Here is a 17,190-nt window from a genome sequence, read left to right as displayed (position 1 = left end):
TGGTAAAAAAAAAAAAAAAAAAAAATACCTGAGATCCAGTACTTAGTTTTAGCCACTGGGTTTCCGCTGCAGTGCAGTCCAGCCACATCTGGTGTACTACTCTCTGTGCCATAGGAAGGAATGAAGCAGTTTGTTTTTGCTCCACTTTTTGCAGGGATTCTGGCAGAAGATTTGAAGGTAATTCTTCTCACCAGCTTCTTCTCACCAGTAGAGCAAAGGGAGCGGAACGTGGCAGAGAATCCATCGCAGTTTATCTGTTGAGACCCCTTGATCTTTTCAAAGTAATGTATTTGACTTGGATTGAGTGATGCAAACTGCCTAGGTTAAAATTAAAAAAACAAAAAAACGAGTACAAAACAGAGTTACTGTTTAAATAACCTACTTTGAACAAAGTGTGCTATTTTAAAGGCTAAAATACAATGAGCACTGAAACCTGAGCTGCACAGCACTCTTGGATTGGAGAGGATGGGAATGCCATATGTTTATGAAGTCAGAAGAGAAACCTGCATTGATATTGAGTGACATTCATACATTTTGGATTAAGAGTAGCTTTATAAATCAAGATTTCTGTTATGCTTTGAGTTTTTTATTAAAAAAATGACTGGAATTCAGAAATAAACTTTGTGGCTCTTGGACTGAAATTGAAAATATACTTACTAGTTCTAACTAGAGTTAGACATGACCAGGAAAGAGAGTGGTCCTAGTAATGACACTTACGGCTACATAGTGGGAACACAGGATAATTTTTACTGGATTTTATTCCTAGGCATTATTACAGAGACTTTCCATAGGGCTCTGATCATAGTTACTTGGTAAAGTTGAGGCTATATAAACTGTTATTTTTGCTGGAATGGGAGAGTTTGTTTAACATTTTTCCTTGATGCAAACTTGGAAATTTCTCCTGTTTAAGTGGGCGTTTGTGTCTGCCTCCAGTAGGGGTTCAACTAGATCAGGGCTGTCCAACTTCTTAGTAGCTGTGAGGGTTGCTTTACTGTGTCTTTATGCCTCATAATTGGTTCAAGTTTAAGGGAAAGAAAATGCGATCTTTATTAATCTGTTCCACTCCAAACCTAATTTTTCCCTGGCTTTTTCCTTCTAGATATATAATCTCGTCTGTTGCTTGTACCTCCTAACTGGCAGTGTAAATTTGACATGATTCTGAAGATTTAGAAAGTAATTGAAAGTTAGAGGTTCACCGATATATCGGTGCCATATCAGATTGGCATTGATAAGGGGAAAATTAACATCAGCTTTTTTTGGCCAGTGTAGCCAATAATGTCACCAATAAATATAATGCATCTTCTGGCCAGGGCCCCTCTGGATGCCATGTGCATGTGTGCAGCCGCACATGTGCACATGGATGTGTGCACCCTCAGAGGTGCGAGTTTGGGGCTCTGTGCTCTGCTGCCTTTGCCCTGGCAGCTGTGTACAGGTGCTCATCCCCTGCCCACCTGGCAGCAGTAAGGAAAGCGAGTTGCGTCTCCTGCTGCTGCGTGGGCAGAGGACGTGCAGCCAGCGTGTGGCTCCTGGAACAAAGACAGCAGGGCGGAGAGCCCTGAGCCCACAGCAGGCAGCCCATCTTCACCCTTGCCCCACTTGGCTCTGCTCTATTTCTGTGCTTAAAAATGGTAGAGGCAGCGCTTGAACTAAAGCTCATTTGACAAGCTTTAGTTCAAGCACTGCTGCTGCCATTTTTAAGCACCGGGAAACTGACCCCCCACCCCCACCCCAGACAAGCTGCCTGCAGCTCTGTCCCTCTCCCTGCCCCAGCGCCAGGGTCCCATTCACTGCCCTCACTAGGCAGTACCCCCAGCCCCCTGCCCCACTCCCTCCCTCACCGTTGGGGCCTTGGTCTGCCCCTCCCATGCCCCTTCCCTTCTACAGACATACCTGCAGGGAGCTGTTCTCCATGCTGCCTTGCTGTATTTCTGTAAATTAGTTATCGGGGTGGTACTGGCTGATGGTGAATAATTGGCTATCGGTATCAGCCAAGAAAATCTTTATTGGTGCACCCCTAATTAAAAGGAGAAGAGAAAATGACCAGTCTTATTTGTTTCATTTTGCTGCTAACTACAGGCTAACCACAGAAGAGATATTGAAGCTATTTTGAAACTGGGAAAAGTGGATTTTATTAGTTTATCTTGAAAAGCTATGTTTGCAAATGCTTAGATTAGAAAGTGAAAGGACTAGCAACTTCATTACACAGAGGTTAGGTTGCCCATGTTCTGCCCATCCAGAACATTGGTTCAGCAAAAATCAAACCTTTCTGTGTATTTTTAACTTTTCCACCCTGGAACTGTCAGTAGTGACTGGGAATTATCAGCATCTACTTAGGCTGTGTTCACAGTGCAGCTATTATTGAAGAATGAATCACAAAGTTGTAGGAAAGTAGAGTTGGAAGGGACCTCCAGGGGTGATCTAGTCTAGGGCTGTCTAACTGCTAGGCTGTGGGCCATAGGAGGCACATGAAGGGTTAATCTGTGCCCCTGGGCTCTTCCTTGTCACTACTTCCCTCATTGCTCCAGAATCTGTGGGCTCCCCTCCCTTTTCTTGCCAGGGGCAGGGCACTGCAGGGTGGACCCATGCAGCCTGCAGTGGTGGTCCCCATGTACATGGTACAACAGTTGGGGTGGGGGAGTTGCCCCCAGCTTGTAGCCAGGAAAGTGAGGGAGGGCTGTGGCCTTGGTATTGTGGCCCCCTGCGGTGTATGGTCCCCAGCCTCTAAGACAGGGGTGGGCAATTATTTGGGCCCGTGGGCCACATAGGAAATTTTGCTGAGCTGTCATGGGTTGGGTCAGCACCTCCCCTGCCTTTCCATGCACAGCAGCTCACCAAAACTCCATATGTGGAATGGAGCTGCAGGTTTTGGGAGTGGGATGGGCTTGAGGGATAGTGACAAGGATGGGATCATGGTACAGGGTCTTGGGTTGGTGACAGAGTGGGGACAAGGCCTGAGGCAGAGCTACGATCTGCTGCCCACATGGCCAAGCAATGGATGTGGGTTCCATGAGCAGGAGTGCATCAGAAGCAGATTGCGGCTCTTCCCTGGGCCCTGGCCCCAGATGCAACTGTCCACCTGTCTATGGACACATCCCATATTCCTGCCCATGTGCCCTGTCTGTGCAGCTCCCAGCTGGTCTCCTTGGGGACCCCAGGATTGTGGGGCAGTAACAGCACAGGGACAGCACAGGGTGGGGCACTGGGCCATACAACAGAGCCTATAAGGAACCCTCCATTGCAGATGGGATGTGGCATGGGGTGTCTGCAGAGGGCACCTGAGGAGGAGAGAGGCTGAGGTTCCCCACAATCCCCTTGGGTCATTGCACCATGTGTTTGAAGCAGGGGGCAGTTGCAGGGAAGGTAGTGCTGCATGCTAGTAGTTGCTTGTGTTCATTCATTCAGCTCCTGTTTCCCTGTCTGGGCACTGTGCCCCTGGCCCTGTGGGAGGCAGGCAGGACTTCCATCCAACCAATGAGCCCCTCTGGGGCTCCAGGGGCAGGAGCAGGGATGGTGTGAGCAGCCATCTGAGTTGCACCAGCTGTTTTGTCTTTATCACACGTGGAGGAAGTGATTGAAGTGGTCAGGATGGGGTGGCCTTGGCCAGCGCTTCCCAAGCTGCAGCACAGCCTTGGAGTGGCTGCAGCAGAACTGCACTGCCTGTGGCACCCACTCTGACTACTCCAGGACATGCACAAGGCCAGTCTCTGGGTCCAGTTTGACCCATGGCCTGGCCCTATGTCTCCTTTCTTTGAGTTTGACACCCTTGACTTATTGGTATGTGGAAGTGTAACATTAAATAAAAACCTGCGTGTAAGGGTGAAGGGATTGTAAAATCAGGATGGCATTGGGGTTGTGGACTGGCTTCAGTACTTGAATGTAGAGTAGAGGTAGCTAGTTTCTGTTCAAAATAGGTCACCTAAATGTAAAATTAGCCTTGGCAAAGAAAAGGCATTGGGCTCTTAACAGGAGTCGTGTCAGGACCTACCTAAATCATGGCAGAAGTTTGTGGTGCAGCAGCACCTTATAATTTTGCTATTTTTGCTGTGCCCTTCCCCCAGCCACTAAGTGGCTGAGAGGCAATTAATGTTGTGGTTTTTGCCTCTTGGTCATTTGGGTGGGGGAGGAGCATGGCAAAAAGAATACGATTAAAAGTGCCACTGCACCATGAACTTCCACCATGATTTAGGTAGGTCCCCAGTCCTATGGCCTATTCCCTGAGTGTTCTGGAAAATGTGTGTTTATGTGTAGTGTCTGGATTGGGTCATTACTCAAAAAGGGCAGGGTACTACTATTGTATCCTTATTTTTAGAAATTTTGGGTTATCAAGTTCATAATTCAGTATTCTGGAAGGGAAGACGGTACTATCAGGCACTCTTCAACTCCATTTTAAATTAAACTCTAAAATGAATTAAGCTTTCTCTCAGTGAATTTCCTAGGCTTGTTTTTTGGGATGCAGAGGAGGAGGAACAGGTAACAAAGAGAAATGCTTATTGGAATAGCTAATCATGTTTTGCAGATGAGGTGCTCCTCTGGTTGGCTAAAAGTAAAACACAGTGATGCTCAAGTGGTCCTCCCCTTCCTGTATACTTTATTTTGGTGGAGTGGTAATAATAGTCAGTAGTTTCTGACAGGTGGAAGAGAAATCCCAGTCTCAAATTGTGTCCCAGAATGCTGATTACAAAGTATCTTTTAGAAGATTGAAGACTGTCTCTCTTTCCTTCCCATCTTCCCTCTACTCAGACTGAGCTTAGTTGCTTCTGGCTAGCTTTCTGGTGACTGAACCAAGTGTCCTTTCTTTTAAAATGCCCAGGTGCAAAGATACTATGTACCAAGTATAAAGGTTAAGAGGGTCAGCTTCATGGGACCATTGGACCTGGCTCATGGAGATGGTATTTTGGCAACAGGTACTCTCCCTGTGCTGCCATGGGGAGAAGTGCTGGCAGGGGCAAGTCCTAGAGTCCATCTGTGGCCTGCCTCTGACCCAGGTGTGTCATTTGGATGTTTAGCTGGAAAAGGTTGTCTGGTTTAGAGTGTGCTCATATATCATACATATGAATCTTCTCTAAATTTATGAAATAATTATGCTAATTCAGTATCAAATGTGGACTGGCTGTTTAAATTCAGCAGCTGTTTTCAAGCAAAAATAGTCCCAAAGTGGATTGCATAATTTTTTTCTACACGCAAGTTCAAGCATTCATAGAAGCATTACTTTTTTTTAATGTGTACTCTTCACAGACTATTTTAGGACTTAAATCATAAATATGTTCTTATTCCTAACAGGCTGGTATGAATGAGATTTATTGTCATATTGATAATGGGCTTCATAATGAATGGAAATAAAACATTTGGACATTTTCAATTTTATACCTCATTTTATGTGAAAATCATAATAGGGAAAAGAGGAAGCAGCTCACAAGTGATTGAAAGAACAAGACAACGGAAGATGAAAACAGTGTAGGAATAGACACTCTATAGAAGGGCAAAGAGTGATACCAGAAAGTAAAAGCTGGAACAACAGCCCTAGTGAGAGATCTCTCATATTTTTTTTTCTTTTTTTTTTAAACTCAAGTTCTCTTAAGTTAATCCCTTATACTAAATGCAGCTATAAACAAGGAGGAAGTAATACTATTCCTTCAAATTGCAGTGAATGTGGCACTACTTTTAATCACTTATATAAGTGTTGGGAAAAGTTGTCCAAAGCTTTAACAATAGTGATTCATCGTGATTTTTCTAGTCTGTCACATTATCTGTTTATTTTAAAGGATAACATTTACTTGGATTTGTATTTCCCCCCCCTCATGCAGCGCTCAGTTATTTGCCAGCTTTTATGTAGGCACACTATTGAAGTGATCAGGCTTCTGAATTCCTTGGTTTAAACTCCTGAACCAAGTGTAAATGCTATGCTTTAGTCTTGGGATCTTCAGTTTGGGAGCATACACTATAGTAGAAAGGTCTAGTACCCTTTCCTGTTCCTGAAAGCTGCAACTCAACAAATGTATTTATTTGTCCCCAAGGCTTAATCATAGTTCTTCAGATTCCCCTTATAGTTTAAATTCATCCTATTCCAGGATGTTCTTGAAGGTGTTAATGATCTGGTTTGCAGTTCAATGTTCTAGGAGATATGTAGATGTGAGAAAAAAGGTAGACAGTTTGTGTTTGCAGAGACCTCCAAAATGCATTGTTTTTACTCTAAAGGAATATAGTAAAAGAAGTTCTTGATGATTAACCCCCCCCCCCAAAACAAACAAGCTTCCTCTTCCTTATCTTTGTAGGCCAAGTGATCCACCTTTAGGCAGGGAGGCTTGTCTTCAACATGGCCTCAGCAACAAAAGTATGCTTTTCTACCTACCCAGAGCTTCCTGGGGACCACTCTGAGACTCTCTCACATAATACCTTAAACCTCTTTGTCCCTTTATAAATCAGTTTCCATGTGCATCTCATATTCCATTGATTTACAAGATATAATCATTACTAACATAGTTTTGAAATGTTAGTTTTTAGCAGTAGGAATGTATGCATCTGTTGCAAGTCTGACTCCAAGGGAAGTCATGCCACTCCTTGGTGGCCAATCCAGCTCCTTGGTGTATTCTCCCTGTTGTTTCACCTGCTGTGGCTTGATGTGTAGGAATTGGGATGCTATACCTGAATCCTGAGATAAGCTTGATTGGCTTTAAATTGACCTAGCCAGATTCTTAGCCCTGTCCTTCTCTGGACCCTTTGTCACACAATTCTGTGCCTTGCTGGTACCACTTATGGCCTTACTGGCCTTTCTGTGCCTCAAAAGGCACTAAATTGCCTTCAGGGTGTTAGTTGTGGCCTTCAGCCTCCCCCAAATCCACACCTGTGTGTCTCACAGTTGTCAGTCACCATCAGTTAGTACCTCTGGCCCTTGTGCCCTCATCGCTTTTTGTTTGGGCCTTGGCCCTCAGCCTAAGCTCAGTCATGACTTTGTTTATTGCAGAGCTTGGAACCCAGAGTGTTTCCAGGTATCCTGTCACATGGCGTCCTGTCCATCCCTACAGCCCCAAGCCAGTCTTCATCAGTCTACAGCAATCCCATCATCAGTTTCCACAGTCTCCAGGTTCCTGTTCTGTTAGGCCAGGGGTGGGCAAAATATGGCCCCTGGACCAGATCCAGCCCACTAATTGATTGTATCCAGTCCACAGCTGCCACTGCAGTGGAAGCCCTGTAAGGGGTCCGTCCTGCAAGGGGCTGACCCCTGCCCTGGGCTATGCTTCCCTGAACCCACCAACAACACTGCTCCAGCCCCGGCCAGCATCCACAGCTTCCTAGTGTTGCTGCAGCCACCTGAGTTCTGCTTGGCTTCCCGTACCTCCAGCAGCAGCTCCTCCTTCTGCACTGTTCTGCTTTGGGGAAGCTACAGCCAGGCAGCTCCTGCCCCAGCACACAGAGCTCCAGCTACTGGCCACCTTCTATCCACTGTGTGCATCTGATGCAGTGAGCAGGTGAAGGCAGCTGGGAGCCAGAGCCCTGTTTGTCAAGGCAGGAGCAGGGGCTGCCCAGCACAAGACTGGTATGGCTAGGAGTGTGGCACTGGCTAACTTGGGTGGGAACAGCTGGGGCTTGGCATGGTGTGTAGTGCTGTAGGCCAGATAGGGGGCAGACTACACCAGCACTGTATCACCCAGGCAAGCTCTGCTATCTGTGCCCCCTAGCCCCACCCCTCCCCTCCCCACCCCACCCCAGCTGGCTCCCAAGACCTAGTGTGGGCAGCTTTTCACACCCCCCGACATTCCCCCTCCCACACAATATACAAGAGTAATCCTTTATTTGAGCTATTATGCAATCACCTCCATATATGCTATTCAGAAACATAAATGAGGACCAAAATATTTTTAAGATAAAGTTTTAAAAAAGTAGATATTTGGTTTTTAGTACATGATTTTTTTAAATTTAACTTGCTAAAATTATAGCTTTCTGAAATATTTTGTGTACAGCCCTCAACAGCTTATCAAAACTCATTAAGTGGCCCACAGGCCAAAATAATTGCCCACCCCCTGTGTTAACTTGTACTTTCCCCAGCTCTGGTTCTCTTGAGCCTACTCACCATAGTCTCTCAGCCCTGTCTGTGCTAGTAGCTCTTTCCCTAAAAGTACAGCCTAAACTAGCCTACCTGCTTTGGCTCAGGAGCTGAGTTTATATCTCCCAGGGCTCTGCCTCTTCTGGTCAGGTGATCCCCTGACCAGCTTCAGGTGGCTTCCCTCAGCTTAATGAGCAGGCTGCCCTCATCTGCTGAAGTTTGCTTTTCTGTTTGTCTGGAGCTCTGTCCCACTGTCTTACAGCTGCACCTACCTTGCAACATTGTAGCCTTTATTTTTGGTTTCCTCTGGCTGCTTATTTTCCTATGGCTATTGCTACCTCAGCTGCCTACTTCAAACTGCAGCCATCCCATTTTTCCTTCTTATTAAATAAATACTAGGCTTTACTAAATAAATATCAGGATTAAGGCTACTGTAACTTCATTTTTGTATAATTGATTGTAATATCACTTTGAAGCTTTGGTGAATTTTGGAAGCAGGTAACTAATTGCTGACAAATACATGCTATTATAGATCTTGATGGAAAATACTTAAAAAAAACACCATTGTATTCAAAGTAAAACTTGGCACAGCTTATCCTACTTGGCTATCATTTCTCTGTATGGTTAAATTAGAAGCCTAGCATATTCCTACCACTTGATTATCTCTTAACTCCTGTGTATTGACTAGCTCAGCTGTTTGGAGAATTAGTTTAGTATTTTGGTCTTTTTATCTGCCAAATGAATGCTTGATGATTGGGGCAGCTTTACTTGGTAGAGGATGGGTCCTGTTTGAATTAATTAGATCACTTTTTAGTAGTCAGCTTTTACTTTATTTTTCACTTGTATTGAAAACTACTTGCTTCCTTCTCTCTGGAGAGAGGAAAATTCTTTGTCTTAAGTCCCTGCCAGTCCCATGTTCCTAACTATCCAAGTGATCCATCTGTTGCAAGTACTAGGAAGTTTTTGCTTCTGCTTTCTCATTCCTGTATCTTACTAGTAAAGATTGATGTACTGGTAACTGGTCTTACTCAAGTGGTGTATAATAAACAAGTGTGCTATCCCAAGTACAGTTGAATAACTATCCCTTGCAATCTGAGATATGCTATGTTAGGCTTTTTAAGAGTTGTGACTACTTCAGCAATGGAAAAAGCTGTTGTTACTGGTGGTATTTGTAAGTTATAGTGAATGTACAGCTAGATAAGAATAAGTAATATCTATGTCCATTAGATTTAAGTTTATGAAGGGTTGACATCTTTTACTTATTATTTTTCTCTTAGTTATAAATACATTTATGTGAAGGAGAAATTAGTAAGAATTGTATATTTCATTGGTCCTATTAGAGTCATAGGCTTGGAAGAGACTTCTGGGGCCATCTAGTTAAGCACCTTCATGAATGCAGGCTGTAGTGTTCTGAGAACATGGCTAAGCAAATAGAGATGGATTCTCACCTTCCCCTGGAGAGGTTTATATCTTAGTTTATCCTGATTTCTTGATGGGTTTGTGTTCCTAGTTAGAGATTTGCTACTGAAAAACTCTGTCCTAGAGGTGTTACCATGAGCAACTTTTTTGAAGTTGTGGAGCCCTTTTGTTGGGGATGAGGGAGGGAGAGTGGATGGGGGTGGAAATTATCTTTGTAGTAGTTGGAATCTATGTTACTAGTCTTGAGGATTGTTTTGATTAGAAGTAGGAAATAGCATTTTACTTAGTTCATTTGTTAGAGTCACAGGGAGTTCTTTCTCTTCTGGAAGTGGAAGGAAAAACAAGCCAAAAAGTATAACCACCACCAGCAAAGCCCAGACATGTAAACTCCCTAAGGAGCTGCCTGTCTTTTATTTTGGTGGCTTTTGTGGCTTTCTTGCATATGAAATAGAAATCACTGAGGGTGCTAACAGGTGATATTTGTTGTGCGTTTTGCCCTCTGAAAGCATTCTACAGCTGTGTCTTGACAGAAGTGCATAGCTGCAGAGCACTTTGAAAGTCCCTGATTTGCATGACAAATTAACCCTCATTTAATGAGGGCTCAGATGAAGGCACTCCAAAGCTGAGCACCTTCATTAACTTTTGTGTGTCCTTGCATGTGGGCAGGGCTGGGCTGCATCACTGAGCCCTGCCCCCAGTGCTGACTTCAGGCCTGGGGTGGGGAGTAGGCAATGGAGGGAGCTCCAGTCTGGGGTTTGCCCTGCCTGTGCTTGGGGGAGGGAGGATAGGTGGATTGGAGACCCACTGGAGGTCCTGAAGCTTCCCCTAAGGTCTCCCCATCCCAACTTGAAGAAGGCACTGGAGCTGGGGGCAGGGGGAGTAGCTAGGGGAGAGAGGCTCTGCTGGATCCGCTCCTAGATGTAGCTGTCTTTTTTTTCCCCTTCTTCTTTGTTCCCTCCCCCTCCTGAGCAAATAGGGAATGTCTGGGTTGGGAGGAGTCACTGTAACTCTTGGCACTTTATGTTAAGCTCCATGAGTTACAATGGGGAGCTGCATGTCTGTCAGTGTCCTGGGTCTTCCATCCTACCTCTTAAACTTGTGTTGTGTTTCTTGTATTGTATCAAAAAAGTTTAGTTCAAAGGAAGATATGTGCATTCACTGTGGGTCAGCTGAATTTTCAGTTTTATTAATATAGTTTTCAAAGATGTTAACTAAGAAACTTCTGCAAGTAGTGTTGTAGTATCCCTGATGATCCAAGCAATATGTGAGAAGCATATATTTAGTAACAGCCTTTTTATTGGGCAACCTAGATAGTTTTGAGAAATGCATTTTTGGCCCAAAGCTTGTCTAGCATCTTTCCCAACATCTTTCCCAGCTACATATTTGGTTCAGTATAAAGCCAAAGAAAACTTTTCTATTTATGTGAATTTGTCCAAATTTTTAATATTTATTTAAATTGCTTTGGAGCTGGGAGGATAAGAGGTTGAAAATGATTTTAAAGAATCTTTTAGGTGGAAGGTGGGGTCAAGAAAACTCTGACCATTCTGGGAAATACTCTTTAAACATTGTTTTGTGATGTATGTGGGCTTGGGAGTGCCCACATCAAGACAGTTGGATGATGGGGTCTTAATTCAAGTGGATTTAGAAAATCTTAATTTCTTCTTTGAATATAAAATGCAAGCACAATCTGATTTGTATTTTTATGCATATCTGAAAATTGAACAATCAGTATTTTGTACAGCTATCAATGCAACTGGTGAAACAGCGAGGTTTGCAGTGACCTAAGTTAGGGAGAGAAAAGGTGCCTGAATTGGCAGTTACCCCCCCCCCCCAAACAAACAAACAAACAACCCCCCCCCCCCCGAAGTTTGTAGTGGCATACATTTAGAAATGCTAATTATGCCGTCTTAAAAGATCACCTAAAACAACTATTTTAAATTTAGTATTGTTAAAAATAAATGTTTACTATAATTTTTGTGTTTGAAAACTTAATTGTTCTTTTTCTTTTTTATGTTTCTGTGGGTCATTCTCTGTCCTCTGTTGCTGTTTAATTAAAAAAACAGGAAGAATATGTTTATGAGACTACAAATTGGTAGGACAATTAAAGGGCCTGGTATGCTTATTCATTTCTGTCATTAGCCTGTCAATCCCTGAGATCCTGTAATGCTAGTTCAAGTAGAATGTAGTGACCGCCATGTTCTTTGCTTTTAAGTATTTTTAAGTATTTAATGCTTTTTGAACAAATCTAATTAAATATTTGAAAATATGACTTTTGACCAAAAATGTTTAATGCTTATTTTGTAGATGGTGTTCTGACACCGAATACAGAGAACACTAATTATTCCTACCAAGTACCTAACTTCCATAAGTGTGAGGTCTGTTTGCTGTCTTTTCCAAAAGAAACACAGTTCCAGCGCCACATGAAGGATCATGAGCGAAATGACAAGGTGTGTATTCAATAAATCTAAATAAACTTAGTAAATCAAAAGTTAAATCCAGAATTATAATAGTAGAGATGGAAGCAATGTGTAAAGGTTCTCAGGATTGGCACCGATAAGCAAGTATTGTAGGTGCTTTAGAGTTGTACAGGCAGTCCTCGACTTACAACGTTTTGACTTACAATGTTTATAAATTGACACCCTGTTTCAACTTTATGATGTCAGTTTCGACTTTACAGCATTTGGTCTGATGTGATGCCACGCCAGCGAACAAATTCGCTGCATCGCTCGTCTCCCTGGAGAACATCTGTCCAAACTTCCTTGGACACTTTCTTTAAGAAAGTAGACAAGACTCCAGAAAAACCTGCAACCAAGACTGCTGAGAAGACTCCAGCCAAGAGCCTTTCAAAAAGTCCAGCAAAGTCACCTCAAAGAAGTCTTTCCAAATCAATATGATTGCTATTACAATATAAATAGATTAATCTAGCTATATTACTCATTTATAATTGATGGAGTAAAAAATTTTGCGGTATTTTTGGTGAAAATAGAGTATTGGGCCTTGGTTCAGGAACCAATCCCCCATTTATAACATTTTTTTAATGAGAAAATTGGTTCCGAGTTGCAACGTTTCGACTTAAGACGCAGTTTTCAGGAACCAGTTGTGTTGTAAATCTCAGGACTGCCTGTACAAAACTTATCACTTACCATTCATTGCAGGTGTAGCCCAAAGTATTCACAAAACCTTACTGGGAACAGTAATTGGCAATGAATCTGTTCCCAGTTATTCAGTTTTTAACTGCTGCAAATCCATTGACTCTTTAAAGTGTTTATGTAGACTGGGGAAACTGATAGACAATTTTTTAAAAAATTCTAGATTTTGAGCTGCCAATTTGTGCTGCCAGCAGAAAGAAGCATTTGTTGTTATTACTTCATTGGCAGATTTTGCCAGCTGATCTATTAGAATTATTTTAAGTAAGGGACAGTACATGCTTGCTTGGTTTTTCTTTTCTTGCTTGCTATCTCGCTCACTCTCTGTCTCCTTGTTTATTAAAGGAAACAGAAGAATCCTGGGTGAAATGGAAATATAATGTAGTTGTGATTTGTAAATCAAATGAAGAAACGGGAAGAATATTAGGTTTACAATTAAGGCTTTTTGGAAACAAGAAATGTCAGTTAAATTTTAGGCTAGTTTGATAGCAGTGAGGAATATTAGGAGCAATGTTTTTAAACAAAATGAAAAGAATGAATTTTTTTTTTTAAGAATGCAAACTGAATACATATACGCTTTGGACAGCAAAAAAGTTGACTGTGGAATAAAGGAGGTGTAATTTTCTTAAAGGGATTACTGTTCTCTTGGTTGTATTGCTGGTAGAACCTGGAAAAGGAGTTTAGTATCCTTTTTAATGTTACCAAGTCTTTATATCTTTTCTGACATCTCATTCTTCTTTCTGTATCCCCCTACGCATGATGTCTACTGTACAATTAAATTGTTAATTGTACAGTAAATTTAGACTGGCTACACATGCAGATTAACTATCATGCCTTAAAGTCATAGAACTGTCCCAGCCGCAGGGTGCTCTACACACCCCCCATGTATGGGAGACTGCATGGAGCTTTTGGTCCCGGCTGTGCCTCACGCTTACCTGGAACTGAGCCCCACACCTTACAGGGCTCTTGGTCTGACAGACCTCTTGGTCCTGGCTGTGCCACACATGTAGCTGGGACCAAGACCCCATTAGGTGCAGGGCTCTCAGTCCTGATTACTTGTGGTCCCCATGGCTGGGAACCCGTGAGCAAAGGGGCCTTCCAGTTGTGAGAGCCGCCTTTCTGCCGTTCAAGGAGAGCCCAGGATTGGATATAATGAGTCCTGCACCGACAGTAAGGCACAGTTGGATGTAATGAGTGATCCCACAGTCACGCCTCCTGCAATGCAAGATTGTGTGGATTACATATTAGATCAGTGGTAGGCAATTATTTGGGCTTAGCTGTGTGGGATGGGGCTTTGGGAAGGTGGGTGGGCAGGGAGTTAGTATGGGCATGGGTGGGCAGCAGCTTCAGCAGGGGCAGCTCAGCCAGGGCCCCCGCCGCCACCAGTGCTACCTCTAGGCTGCCCTTGCACCCCAAAGAGGGGCTGGAGCTGCTGCCCGGCTTTGCTAGTGGTGGCCTGGGCATTGAGGTAGTGGTTGTTTGGCAGAAGCTGCTGCTTGGTGCCAGGAAAAAGTGGGACCTGGTGGTGGGCACGGCTGCCTTCCCTTCGCTGCTGCTAGGACCCTTCTTGCTGCAGCCACTGGGGCTGCCCTGTGGTTCTTCTTCACTGCTGCCACCAGCCCCACCTCCAGGCCTAGCCCCACCAGGACACCCAAACCATTTTTCTCTCTCCCCAAACCCATCCACACCTCACACTAGTTCCCACCATGAATGCTGGAAGCAGCACCAGGCGGGTACTGGCATTGGTGCGTCAGCTGCGGTCCCTGGCAGTCACCCCAGTCCCCAGTGGGAACTTGCCAGGAGCATTCACAGGTGAGGCCAGCACCTGCCCAGCTCTGATTCTGGTGTGTGGCAGGAGCTGGTATAAGTTGTGGACACAGCCAGGATGTGCCCACCTGCCTCAGCAGCTAGAGCCACCAGCTGTCTGCGGCCTAAACTTTGCAGCTACCTGTCCGCAGGCCAGATACAATCAGTTGGCAGGCCAGATCTGGCCCCACCCTTGCATTAGATCCAGTTGTGTGTTTACCTGCACATGTAGAGAGGGCCAGTCGTATTACTGGTAGATGCTGAGAAGGGAGTTTTTTAACTTTAGAAAGTCTTTTATATCTTTTCTGACATTTCACACTTCTTTCTTTTCATTCCGTAAAAACAAATTAACAACTGAATTGGTAAAAAGAAAAAAAAACAAAAAACCAAGGTCCTGCCTTCCCCCTTCCCTCACCTCATTTCTCCTTCTTTTGAGAATTTTAGGTCATGGAGTAAAGAAGGTATTTAGTTGAACTGATTATCATTGGATTTGAGTATTTGAATTCTCGGTTTTGTTTTTAATTATGGTGTAGATACTTTTAGTGCATATACTTAGTATAAAAAGGTTAGGTTTGATGTCTTTATCTTGATTGTTCCCACAACCAGCCTCATCGGTGTGACCAGTGTCCAATGTCATTTAATGTGGAGTTCAACCTAACACTTCACAAATGTACTCACAATGGGGAAGATCCTACATGTCCTGTGTGCAACAAAAAATTCTCCAGAGTGGCTAGTCTCAAAGCTCATATTATGCTACATGAGAAAGAAGAGGTAACTATTTAAATTTTATTTTTTAATTTTTGCAAGGATGAGTGTACCATGACTGTTACATTTGAGAATTAGAGCTGTGTTTTGGTGGAAGGGGGAAATAAATGAGGCAGAGAGATAACAGTTTATACTAGAGAATACAAGCAGTCTAATAATGATGGCTAAAAATGGAGGTGCATGATCTAAACTAATTGATCCAATCCTGTTCTTCTGGAGCAAGTGACTCTGCGTATTTGTTAGCTAGGCTGCTGTGCATAAAGGGAAGAACATAAATTCATGTAATCTGTATCATGTTATCTGTTTCCTGTTCTTTTTCAGTCTTTTATTACAAAGTTTTCATTGGCTGGCATTCTTACAGTAGCAATTAGTTTTTAAAAATATCTCTCTCACAACATTTGCTTGCATATCACATGCACCTTTTTCTGCAAAAAATAGCCATCCAAATTGTGGGTGTGTGTTTTTTAAATGGGGAACTGATTTCTGCACCACAACGGAGGCATGAGGATGCTTGAATGGTCACTGGGAGCCATGCTGCCTTCACCACCTCCTGCATGAGCCTGGGAAGGGGAGTCTTCTGCACTGTCAGTTTCTCTGACTCTGCAGCTTAAGTTCTAGTTTTTGCTTAGCAAAAAAACTGCTGCCAATTTGCTATGGCTTGGGTTAAAGTTTGCCATGGACTTTGCAAGATGAGTATAAGGAATAAACTCTGTCCCTGCTCCCCCAATCTGCATTCAGCCATGACTCTGGAAAAATCTTTTTTTCTTCATTCTGCCTTCCCAAAACAAGGCACACGTCTTTTGAGGGATGTGATATGTGAGAAAATACAGTATTAACTAATATTCCACCATTACAGTGCCCAATAGTGTCCACTGTAACTATACACAAGCTCTGTGAGTACTAGGAGTGCACCAACAAGATTTTTTTGAGCGGATACTGATGGCTGATTATTGACCAGCCATATCACCCAGTACCGATCCAATTGCTGATATGTAGCCCGGCAGCTTGGAGAGCAGCGTCTGACTGGTAAGTCTGTTGGAGGGAAGGGGCGTAGGGAGTGCAGGGCAGATTGAGGCCCTAGCGTTGCAGGAGGGAGTGGGCCAGAGACGGGCACTGCCGAGCCAAGGTGGGGCAGGGTGCAGGATGGAGCCAGCGGAGGGGTGGGGGTGGCTCCTGCCCCTACACGCACCCCCATGGGAAATATGAGGGGCGTGTACCCCCCTGCTTTGTGCATGGGTTGAGGGTGAGCGGTTACTGTGCGCTCAGGGCCAGGGCTGCGTCAGTCTGTTGCATGTGGCTGCACTTGGGCTGGGCAGGGTGTGTGGCAGTGGTGTTGGGAGGGCTACCACCACTCACCCCACCTGGCTCAAGCGCTGCCCCAGCCCCGAGTGCACAGTGGCCGCCTCCCCTCACCCCATGCATAGATCTGGGGGTGGGTACATGCCCCCTTGCCTCCCCTGGGGGTGCGCACAGTGGTGGGAGTCGCCCCCCCCCACCCCGTGCTCCCTGGACGAGCCAGCAGCTCCGTCCCCTGCCCCATTGTGGCTGGGCCACACCTGCCACTGCCCTAGCTCCACTCCCTCCCTCACTGAAGGGGCCTTGATCTGCCTCCCCAACCCACATGACCTCCCCCGCCCCCCAACTTACTGTCCAGACGCTACTCTCCAAGCTGCTGGGCTGCACTCCTGGTTGCATGCATGCATGCTGTGGCTGTGTGCATGCGCACACCATTTATCAGGGACGTTATCAGCCTCATCAACCAAAAAAAAAGCCGTTTGCCGATTATATCAATTTTTCCTTTTATCAGTGCCAATATGATATGAACGGATGTATCAGCGCACCTCCTATCGAGTACCGTTGTTTATGAACTAAAGGCCTCAAGGACTGTGTGGAATTAAAAGCCACTACATTGCTTTTCACTGCCCATGTTCTTTAAATTATAATTTCCATTGTCTATGCAGTCTTTTTCTTTTTTCATAAAATTATAGCTTGAATTATAGCTTGGGAGGAAGG

At 44.3% G+C, this 17,190-nt stretch overlaps 1 protein-coding gene across 4 annotated transcripts in view; it reads left to right on the top strand.

Moving 5' to 3' along the window:
• ZNF236 (zinc finger protein 236) overlaps nt 1-17,190 on the top strand; it is a 161,215-nt gene that overhangs the window by 1,618 nt on the left and 142,407 nt on the right. For 3 of the 4 annotated variants that reach the window (XM_019524231.1, XM_019524238.1, XM_019524212.1), the window contains exons 1-3: nt 22-281; nt 11,765-11,907; nt 15,019-15,183. In XM_019524231.1, the coding sequence (XP_019379776.1) occupies nt 11,881-11,907; nt 15,019-15,183 (192 nt within the window). In that variant the 5' untranslated portion in view covers nt 22-281; nt 11,765-11,880. Of the gene's footprint in view, nt 1-21; nt 282-11,764; nt 11,908-15,018; nt 15,184-17,190 lie in introns of those variants that run through there. The other variant, XM_019524222.1, reaches the window with a different exon arrangement.

The sequence above is a fragment of the Gavialis gangeticus genome, unplaced genomic scaffold (assembly GCF_001723915.1).
Source record: "Gavialis gangeticus isolate Ggan-Ray unplaced genomic scaffold, GavGan_comp1, whole genome shotgun sequence".
Lineage (NCBI taxonomy): Eukaryota > Metazoa > Chordata > Crocodylia > Gavialidae > Gavialis > Gavialis gangeticus.
This window is presented reverse-complemented; position numbering and strand designations above follow the sequence as displayed.